Source organism: Tachysurus fulvidraco, chromosome 1, assembly GCF_022655615.1.
Source record: "Tachysurus fulvidraco isolate hzauxx_2018 chromosome 1, HZAU_PFXX_2.0, whole genome shotgun sequence".
In the NCBI taxonomy this organism is placed as follows: Eukaryota; Metazoa; Chordata; class Actinopteri; order Siluriformes; family Bagridae; genus Tachysurus; species Tachysurus fulvidraco.
This window is the reverse complement of record NC_062518.1, coordinates 38,983,476-38,994,599: the sequence shown is the minus strand read 5'-3', so window position 1 is coordinate 38,994,599 and position 11,124 is coordinate 38,983,476. Positions and strand designations below refer to the sequence as shown.

General features: G+C 40.1%; 2 protein-coding genes across 3 annotated transcripts in view; both read right to left on the bottom strand.

Annotated features, from left to right (window-relative positions):
* Positions 1-5,938, bottom strand: part of poln (polymerase (DNA directed) nu) — a 49,678-nt gene extending 43,740 nt beyond the window's left edge. The window contains exons 1-6 of the mRNA XM_047819757.1: positions 5,804-5,938; positions 3,942-4,870; positions 3,190-3,317; positions 1,429-1,971; positions 819-988; positions 242-354 (exon numbers count right to left, since the gene is read on the bottom strand). Of these exons, the coding sequence (XP_047675713.1) occupies positions 242-354; positions 819-988; positions 1,429-1,971; positions 3,190-3,317; positions 3,942-4,818 (1,831 nt within the window). The 5' untranslated portion in view covers positions 4,819-4,870; positions 5,804-5,938. The remainder of the gene's footprint in view (positions 1-241; positions 355-818; positions 989-1,428; positions 1,972-3,189; positions 3,318-3,941; positions 4,871-5,803) is intronic.
* Positions 5,939-6,212: 274 nt separating this feature from the next.
* Positions 6,213-10,989, bottom strand: haus3 (HAUS augmin-like complex, subunit 3). 2 transcript variants are annotated; one of them, XM_027178283.2, is made up of 5 exons: positions 10,837-10,989; positions 8,536-9,519; positions 7,646-8,100; positions 7,177-7,459; positions 6,213-6,681 (listed from the first exon to the last, which is right to left on the bottom strand). In XM_027178283.2, exons 2-5 carry the CDS (start codon positions 9,475-9,477, stop codon positions 6,466-6,468), a joined length of 1,896 nt encoding a protein of 631 aa, XP_027034084.2. In that variant the 5' UTR covers positions 9,478-9,519; positions 10,837-10,989; the 3' UTR covers positions 6,213-6,465. The 2 variants fall into 2 exon arrangements, with proteins under 2 accessions (XP_027034084.2, XP_027034085.2); XM_027178284.2 differs by having other exon boundaries at positions 7,225-7,459.
* Positions 10,990-11,124: the final 135 nt, after the last annotated feature.

Sequence of the window (11,124 nt, the reverse complement as noted above, 5' to 3'; positions counted from 1 at the left end):
TGTATACTTATGAATACTAACATACAATTACAGAGCAAATCTCTGTGTATTTCTAACCACATAGTCGGGATGAGTGATAAATACACAAGAGTGGTGTAGGTTTCTGTCTAGGGTTGAAAAATAATGCTATTTGTACCACCTATAGTTTACACTGATGCTAAAGAGCTTCAGCTATACAAAAGCCATGGTGTGTGTGTGTGTGTGTGTGTGTGTGTGTATATATAACAGATGTTAGTCTTGCCTTGTTTCCAGCTCAGATCCTTGTTGAAATGCCTGAGTGCTGTTCGAAGGAGGTCTTTAGATTTATAACACACTAAAATGTGGGTTCCACACACCATCTTCACCAGTATCTCTCTATAACAGACACGAACAAGAACGATCTATAAAAGAAATTGTTAAAAAAAAAAAAGTCCTATGCACTTAACTTTTTTTAGTTAGCTATCTTGCTAATGTACTCGTGTCATAACTCCAGTGAGAACTTTCTATGTACAGGGTTCTCTGATTTTCTCCCATTTCCCAAAAAAACATAGCAGAAGATGGATAGGCTAAAAGAATTGCCCCTAGCTGTGAATGATTGTGTGAATGTTTATGTGCATGTTGCCTTGTGATGGACTGGTACTTGCCATGACTAAAGCAATCAAACTTAAACCTCTCTCTCTCTCTCTCTCTCTCTCTCTCTCTCTCACACACACACACACACACACACACACACACACACACACACACACACACACACACACACACACACACACACACACACACACACACACACACACACACACACACACACACACACACACACACACGCACTCACACACCTTGTGAAGAGATCCTGGTTGTGTTTTACATCTTGCTGAGACCAAACAGGTGTCTGTTTGAGTCTCAGAAACAGCAATCTCTCCCCAGCTGCTCCAGACTTCTCCAGAACAAGTGAATTTAGGTTCTTCTTCAGCAGAACCAAAACTCCACACACAGCAGGGGGACATTTCTGCGTGGGAAAAGTCAAACCGAATACAACTGATTTGGTGGGGAAATGTATTAAAATGAATTCCCCCATGGAGTACATTTAACATTTCTTACTTGGCTTTATTACTGTATTGGTATGTTAATGGTCCTGTAATTTTACACCGTCACAGCTAACAGTATCAGTAGCAGTGTGCATTTGTATAATTGTAATAGAAAAGGCGGCGTCTTCTGAAGGCTATAAGACTGGTGTCTCAAAGGCAACAGGTCTTGTGGGTGCTGTGATAGCCACAAGACACATTGTAGAGACACCGTTATTCACTGTCTGGCAAAACACATTTTATGTATGATGTAAAATCGATAAAACGATGAATGACATTCGCACTGAACATTCAGAGCACTTAACTGAGAGAGTCATTAAACAAATGCGAAAAGACGAAGTGCTTGAAGAGTCTCTCAGCCCACCTGCTCAGGATCCAACTGTGTGGTTCCATCCTGATACACCATCGTAGCCACCAGTGCCCTTGTTTCCTCAGCCTCCTCCAACACACGCGTCCTCTGTTGGTGTGAGAGACGGCTGGCATCACACACTCGGGGATCAGAGATTAAGGCTAGAGTACATTTATGGTCTTGTTCTGAGGTCTTGTCTGCACCCATGACTCTCTCTACATGTATCTGCTCATTCGGCTCTAAAGCAGATTGCTTTTGTTGGGCACTTTTAGGGATGTTGGAACTGATGTCCACGTTGGATTCAGTCTGTTCCGGCATGATGTGCTGATTCTGAGTGGTTTTCTGCATGTATAGGAGTTGCCTCGTAGCTTTGCTTTGCTGTGCTTGGGGAATAAATTGCACTTCAGCTTCTCCACTGATATATGAGGTTTGGTTTATGCAGGGCTCATGTGACAGTGTGATTTGAGGAAACCCATGTGACCGTAGAGGAGGCTCCCACTTTCCGTTATACTCGGCTGGAAGGGTCAAGTTCTGCGCACGCTTGACTCCAAAACTCCTCTGAATGACAAGAAATGAGTGAGTGAATAAACTGAATTAAAATGTAGTGGATTTAAACATATGTTTTAAAATAAAAGTAAAAAAAGATCGATATCAAAGTGACCTTAGTGTGAAATCTATATTGTTTCTTCGAAGCAATTCTGCATTTAGCTTTTTCTTTTTCACACTGAAAGCTACACATGATCAAGATTGGAGTCTTTCATTCACGTTGTGTCTATAAATCAATATGGCTGACAAATCAGCATACATTTATTTTATAAATATAATACAACTACACAAATGTAACATTCATGTAAATGTGTGCAGTAACACACATATGGATATTTATTGGAGCTATGGCTGTTTTTAAGTCCTGAAATCTTCGCCAACACCAAATCGACCTATAAATATTCGGTTCACTTTTAGTCGGCCTGGTTTTTTTCACAGCGTAAGCACTTTGTTATTATTCATCGGGTTCAGCTTCACGAGTGCCCCATTAGCTTACACAGAGCACTAGAGATCCTGTCAAGCCTTTCTTTACAGACAGCCTTAGGTGATGAATAATAATCATGTCTTGTATACTTTTCACAGACACATACGGAGGTCTAATAAACCTGAGAAAGACTGAATGTGTTCAAATATTTTATTTGAACACTTTCCCCCAACATGTAGGAACGCTATAATGCTACACTCTTTAATAACTTTTTTAATCTAAATACTGAAGTGACACTGGTTACTCAGCACGATATCTTCTTGCCCATAATGCACTGCAGTGCAGAGGACTGCAGTGTGAACAGCTCAGCATGAAAAGAATGCAAATGTCAATAACTTGAACTGCTCCTGGATATAGCGTTACTCCCTGGGCAGCATGCATGAATAACTCAAACGCCTCCTATCATTAAAACCCCACACACAGACACCCTGATGTTGTATTCAGCAACTTCTAGTGGTGTTACAAAGTGCCTTAAAGAGGTCAGAAAGACCAAACGTGTCAGCTGCTCCGTTCAGAGAGGTCCAAACTGTACAAATAAGATTCAAGATGAAATTTACAGTAATACAATTCAATGGTTTTGTTAGTATGTCTAAATATAACTGGTAAGATTTGTGATTAAACATTTCATATTTAACTGATTTTATATGTATTATACCCTTTGTTGTCTGTGAGGTTTGATGTTGTACGACACTTAAAACCTATAAAACAAACCAAACCAAAGCATAGTCCCCATCCTGACTACATACCTTTGATAAGGTCTTCAGGTCCTGATGTGTTTCTGTGAGTTTAGCTGCTGGACTGTTCTCTGACTCCATGCTACTCTCCTGGGTTTCCAGCTGATCGTTTTTAATATCGGACTGATGCTCATATACGTCTGCAAAAACAATACTTAGATGGTTCAACAGGACAGGATTAGTTCATGTCTGGTTACCTGGTTATGCTGTTTACCTGTTCATTCAATTGCAAAGACATCAATTGCATAAAACTGAGTTTAATGTAAAAGCCGTAGGTGTATTATCTAATTAGGTTCTTTTAGCTTATCTGAGAGCTTCTTTCTCCTCTAGCTTTGGGTCTTACATAGTTAAAAGTCTGTGGACATGAGAACTATACAGGTATGTGGGTCTTCCCCAAGTCGTTTCCCATTGATGACCTGCTACACACTGATTAAAAAAAAAACTAGATGCCAGGAATACACACCAGTTCATTTTAGCAAGAGCCATCTAAGAGCATGTAAGCAACACACCAATCGTAACCTTATTGTTCCTGCTGCAAGTTTCTGCATGATGCTTGTTAATTCAGTGCTTTGGGCTGAATTTTAGGTAGCGAAATGTGCTATACAAATAAAGATTATTATAGTGGACTGATCTTTAGTACTGACTGAGACAAAACATTGCTGGGAGCTAGCAGTGTTTAACCGTAGTGCCATTAATCTTAGTGCCGGACAGTGAAGATCACATGGACACAAAGTGTTTGAGCGCCCCCTACTGGATCCACTTACCAGCAAGGTGACAGACAAGTACCACTTTGTCTGATTCTGTCTCCACTGCTGATGCTTGTTCTTTGTCCTCGGTGCCCTGATTAGAGTCAGTGGTTCTGAGTGAACCCAAAGTGTGATGAACTGGCAGATGGCTTCCATAAGTTAGTGTTTTATTTGTACAAGAATCGTGACAAGGGTCAGCTAAGATGAGACTAATATTCTGACGTACAGTCCTGGATGTTGATCTCGGGTCTTCATCTACTTCTTGATAATAATTTTCACACACGTTGTCACAGCTACTATCTTTAACGACACCCTCAAACAAATCCGAATGGTATTTAAACTTCTCTGTTACTTCTCCATATGAAATCTGGTCCACTTTTATTTCTTCGGTTAGGGCTGTTTTAACTTTAAACTGCATCTTCTCAAGGTTTTCATTTGCTTTCACAATGTCACTCTTCTGCCCAGAATCATCTCGCTCAAACCTCCTCGAACAGGAGGTGATGGGTAGATGCAGATTATCAAACCTCCATCTCTTCAGAGGAGGGGTTTGAGTAATAGCCTCTGCTTTATTACCCTCTTCAAGAGAAGCCATTAGCTGGATTCTTTCCTTTCTACCCGAGATCCTGCTGTGTGTCATTGACAATCCCATGACAGTCTGTAAGGTTCCTCTGTTAACAAAGTCATTCCCGGGTAAAAGCTCTTCTCTCAGTGGATTTGGCTCTGGAGGGCTTTTTCTGGGACTGGGGATATTATTACCAGGATTAAATCCTGACAGATTGCCATCATCTTCATAATCTCTTGGCCTCCAATCACCTTGTACCTCTGCTCCCCATTGTTTAAGGGTGTTATCTTTCTCACGTAACTGCTGGAGGTCAAGCCGACTTGGGCGCTTCATCTCTCCTACTGAGAACGCTTTGAATACTTGTCTCTCTCTCTGCTTGTGAAGACTGGAGAGAGCAAGAGGGAAGAATTATTATTCTGTTTTGAATCCACATAAAAAAAATTCTTTAATGACATTTCCACAAATGTGAAAGGATTGGAGAATGTGAGGGGACACAGAAAGAAGACTGAGAAACTTCACTCACTGTGGCTCAGTGTTATACTTGTGCTGCTCGATGAGCTCAGACTGAGGAATATTTAATATGCTTTCCCTATGACTGCTGGAGCACACATAATGCCTACGTCAAGGATGTAAGAGTAGAGCTGAGAAAGTCTTACATTTTAGAAAGTATCTAAAAATATAATAGTGAAATATCACTGGCTTTTTTTTCTTATTTAGCTTGTTCACAAACTCACATGTTAGTCTGTGTGTGAGGTTCTAGGGTTTTGGTGAAGTCGTTCTGCTTTTGGGACACACCGACTGCTACTGAAAGGTAATAAAATGCAATGTTTCTTTTATTAAAACACAATATTTTAACAGGTCTCTAGACTTTGGGGATACTTCCAAACCCATTAGTAGGAAAACAAAGATTCCATAGACTTTCCTTCCCTCATGTTGAAAAGGGCATCAATTAAGTAAATGTAATGAATGGCAGTGCTGGTGAATTTAGGTGAAAATGATTGTCATGGTAATTTAAGGTTCTTCATATCACACCATATCAGTGTTATTCCCCTCTCTCTCTCATATATTATATATATTACACACACATACAAAAAGCTTCAGTTTTAACGGTCCTGTAAAAAAAATGTAAAAAATACATTTCTTTCCTATATACAATTAAAATTTGTCAGTTGTTACAGCATCTAACATATTCTCCTTACCGTGACCCACAATTACAGCAGTCATCAGCCAGTATGACAGAAGGTAGAAGACAGGTGCCGTATCTAATACTGATTCTATACAATTATAACCGAATACAAAACTTTTATTCCTGACTCACTGTATGGTCTCCTGTCTATTCTCCCTGCATACTGAGCTCTCAGTGCAGCCATGACCATCTGTGCAGCTGAAGATAGAGGGCCTGCAGTCAGTGGGCTACAGGTACGGTACTCCATCTCACCTACTCCTGTCCTTCCTCACTAACTGTCCTAAAACACACAGAGACAAGAGTGCTGCTCAGAGTACACCTTCAGCCTGTGTGCTTTAACAAGTGAAGCTGATCAGATTTTCACTCGCATGTTATTTTTTATCTGAAATGAAATGAGGAATTTGTACCGGACGATCTGATAACCAACACATTGAATTTTGTTTGTTTTTACATGACCATATTAATGTTCTTTAACCAAGTGTGCATTTAACACATCTTTAAACAGAATATACAATGTAATGAAGGCAAACAGAGCAGGACGAAGAATCACATTTAGGTTTTATTAACAAAGTTTATTAAAGTCTTTTTTCCATAATTAGATGTACAAAGAAATTATATTTAACTGTACTTTCTACAGTCAAATGTCAGAGTTTTTAGGTAGATCTGCAGTTAAAGAGCATGAAGTCCAGAATCCAGAAAAGGCATAAGATGATGTCAAAACTGCACCACATCTCCCCTGACTTCAGTTCAGAGTTCCTTTTCTGTGGGGTAAGAGGTACAATCTGCTCCACAGCCTACTTCAAACCAGCCCTGGCCTCCATCTCACGAACCACCCTGTTAAGCAGTGTGGGGTCCAGGTGAAAGTAGACGTACAGCTCTCTCTCTCGTCTGAGGGTGGCGCTCTGTTCTAGTCGAGCCCTTTTAGTCCTCACATCTCCTACAACATCCTGCAAAAGCTTGTACAGATTCTTTTGCTTCTCTTCCAGCTCACTCAGGACAACAGACACCTCCTATGGCCAAAAAAAAAGATTAAATAATTAAAAGAACAATTAAATAATTCAAACAATGTCACCCTGTACTATATGCAGCTATGACGATATGAGACTATCTTTAGTTCTGTTTTATAATTTAAATGATTACCCTTCCTGGATTATTCCCATCTTAGGAGCTTCACACTTTAAAGATGTATTGTTCTCAGCAATAATAAGACAGTGAGGCTATAATTAAATATATGTGGTCAAAACCATTAATCCCAATTGCACATATGACAAAAGTTGTGCAGTGACATAAACCCAGAAAACATTAAAGAATTTAGTGGGAAAGGCAAAACCTAAAATGTACACTCCTGCCTGCAGAATGTAAAAACACCACCCCCCAAAAGCCATGCAAAACCAGCACCAGACATGCAAGTTGATAATAACCAAAATCATCTCACGCTGCTATGAGCTCTCAGAATGAAGAACGGAGGAGAGGGTGAGGAATAGAATGATGCGAGGAAAACATACCTGTGCATTAGGACAGAGCTCCTGAGCAGGCGTGGCTGTAGCACATACCTGCGGCCTCAGGAGCGGCTGAACAATATCCGAATAGGCTGAGCGCTCAAGAGCATCCCGATCATGCTCTAGACGCGCACTGACGTAGCCCTGCTCCTGAGCTGCCCTTTCCAGAGCACCGTGAACAGCCACAAGATCTTTCTGCAAGCTAGACGCTTCAACTTCCAACCTCCCATATGTCAGGAGGGGATCCTTACACTCAGAGAGCTTGCCCAGCTCCAGCATCTGCAACAGCCTAACACACACACACACACACACACACCATCCGTATGTAAAAGGTACTGTAATCCTAAAGACCTTAAAGGAATGCATAGATAAAGGAGTCCTTATGGAACCTTATGGAAAAACAAGGTGACTAAAAAAACCTTGACAGAAACACATTAAGCAAAGGCAGTTTCTACATTTATTCATTCATCCTCACCTGCTAAACACTACATCTTTAGAGCTGATGACCTGCAGTTTTGCATTACATCCTAGGGAGGGTGTTTGGATCAGTTCAGGCTGGGTCAGTATTTTCCCTCTATGAGTTGTGCTCTGAAATGTTCCTTCCAGCTTACTGATGACATCGTCCAGCTGAGTCACAGTCCTTCTCCCCCTCCTGAGCTCTGTGTCCTGTGCGAGTCGAAGCACCTCAAACGATGCCTTCTGTCGGAGGAGCTGATCCCTGACCTCTGTCTGTCTGGCTGTGTAATAGTTCTGCCTGGCAATCTGAAGTGCCAGATCACCACGCACCACAGGCACATTCAGCAGGCGAGCACTATCACGCAGAGCAGTCCGGACAGGCTCTCGCATCAGAGCATCAAGGTCAGACTGAACAGAGAGTAATTCGGAGTGCAATGCGGACTCACGCCAGGGGGCTTGCAGGGAACCCTGTGGCTTCAAAGGGGAGTGAAAAATAGAGCAATGTTAAAGATAATAATTTAAGAATTATTTGACACTGCAGGAATTCTGCATGCTTGTACACAAATTGTTAACCTAGACATAATTACCTAAAATATCTAAGGTAATGCAAACGTCCAAAAAAAAGTCAAGCCCCATGCAAGCATGTTACATTTATTCATCAAGCAATTCTCCATAAGGTATAAAAAGAAACTTTATAGACAGGATTCAAGTGCAGATGACGAACACGTGCCTTTGTGAAACTATTATCTATTATATTACCACCTTTGGGTCATACACTTTTTTGAAATGTCTAATTAGATACTTCATATGACATCTGCTGCAAATGATTCTACAAGTAAATTATGAAGAAACATCCAAATGTATTCAATCCAGATATAAATGTATATGGACCGGAATTGACTGCTGTACCTGAGTTTGACTGCCGAGTTGCTCAGTGAGCCAGATCTTCAGTGCTTGGTCTCCATGCTCCTCTGCTTGCTCTTTCAGCAACTGGTGCCGTGCTACAATGTGAGCCCACTGCAGCCGGGCCATCTCCTTCCTCCTGCTTTCCACAAGTTTCTCATCGTCCTCTTCCTCAATCTCACTGCAACAGCTCAGCTCGGTCAGCTGGAAGCGTTTTGAGGTCGAGGTTTCTACCATGTCTGAAATGCCCTGGAAGAACTGTTGCTGGGTGTAGATGGCCAAGGCTTTAGTGTTTTGCTCCTCCTGGTGGAGGTAGGGTTCCAGAGGAAGTTGGGACAGCAGCACTGCTGTGGTTTCATTATTTTTTTCCATTGACAAGTTCTCAGAATTGAAGAAACCAGCAAGCTTCTGGGTCTCATTCACAAGACTTTCTAAGGCAGCATTTAAGGCTGCATTTTCAGCTGCAAGAGCAGAGCTGGCATCTTTCACTGCACCGCTACCTTCCTGGAGTAGACCAAGTGCTGCAGATGCGTCAGCTCCTCGACTGGCAGCAAACACCTGCAGCTTTTTAAGTCTTCGCAACTTCAGCTGCTTCTCTTTCCGCAGGGCCTGAAGTTCAACCTCTAAATCTTCCACCAAAACATCCTCTTCCCCACAAAGTGAGGAGAGAGACCCACCCACCTCGGTTGGCCCACATGTTTTTAACAGATCCCCAAGTGTCGCTTCATCCAAGATAGGTTTTCCAGACTCACGTAACACCTGAAAGGCCTTTAATTCATCTGGTGACAAGGCGTTGTTGCGGTTCACACGGTGACAGAAGATGCGCAAAAGATGTAGGTTGGCTGGTGCAGTGTCAAACAACCAATCAAATTCTGAACTCTTGAGTGTGGATACATTTGGATAACCCACCCGTGACAGAGCCTCAATGAACCTCTCCCCATCAAGCATGATTGTTTGAAAGTGGAACCCCCAAACAATTTACACTTAAACCTGCAGTAAATTATGAGATAAAAATCAGATATAACCCAGGAACTAACCCGAGAAAATACTAATCACTAGAGAGGTGCATTTTATGGGATTTTCAAAACAGCATTCAGTGGAGATTAAAATGCACCTGTGATTTTACACAGCATGAAATAAATACAACAGAATGGGGGCGTTTTAATGAAACTTCCATCTAGTATTAATTGGTCTTTGATATAATGGCTGACTCCAAATGCTGAAATGCTTCATTATTTGTTATGACCTAAAATAAATGGGGGAAAATAAATAAATAAATAATAATATATGTCTGTCTGTCTTGTGGTCTCTTTTAATATATTTTTGTTTTGTATATACTGTATATTATCTTATGTCTCTATTCTTTTTATAGATTTGCATTTTCTTACTTTTGCTGCTGTAACCGTGAAATTTCCCCATTGTGGGACGAATAAAAGTTTATCTTATGTATGTGTATATACGTATATGTATGTGTAAATACATATACACACATTATTTATATATATATATATATATATATATATATATATATATATATATATATACATACATACATACATACATACATACACACACACACACACACACACACACACACACATATTAGATATATATAATGGAAATCAAAAGACAAGTGAAAGAGCAAAACTTTACAGAAATATTTACAGCTGCTTCATTACAGCAGTTACAAAAAAAGCCATGAAATGACAATTTTTATGATTATTATTATGAGTCATAAACTGTAATTTTGGTCATATGATGACCAGAAACGATTTGCATGTATAATATCCTTTGATAAAAATCACTGTTCTACTCTGTAATCACTTATCTACTCTCTCCCAGTGTGTAAAACGTGTCCTTACACACCAAGGCAGTGTGTGTCTCTCTCTCTCATATAAATATTATATATATATATATATATATAATTGTTAAACAACCCATATGTTTATTATTAGACCTACACTACCAGGAGCCTCCCTCATACCAGTCTCTCTATACAGTTAAGAATCTGTTACTATAAATACAGCACATATAAGAAAACAACATTGATTTCATTTAAAGCGAATAAAACACTTTACTTTGTGGTACAATAACCAATAAAACCGTTAAAACTGCCTAGGCTTAGGTTTTATGGATAAAGTGACCGTTAAATCTGAACAGTAATAGCGTTAGCATGCTAACCAATGACCAAGTATACAAGCTAACAGTAAGCTAACAGTTAGCTAACAAGTTAGCGTGATAGTGTCAACAAAGCAGTAAACAAGTGAACACTAGCTGGTGAAAAATAGATGTATTCGAGATTCTTACCTGTTAACCAAAAGTTGGTTAGTTTGTTTGTCTTACGAACAAGTAGCCTGTGTTGCTAATCTCTCACAGATGAGCGTCTCGTGAAGCCTATTCAAAACGAGAGAACGGGCGCGCGCATGTTACGTCATTTCATATGGGTGGGCTGTTGTGGTTCATTTTAAATTTAATGGTCAATATTACATATAATTAAATATTAAATATTATATATACATCAAGTATTAAGTCATAATAAAATAAAACAACCGAATACAAGTTTCTATGGGAGTCTTTAAAAAAAAGTTTTATTGT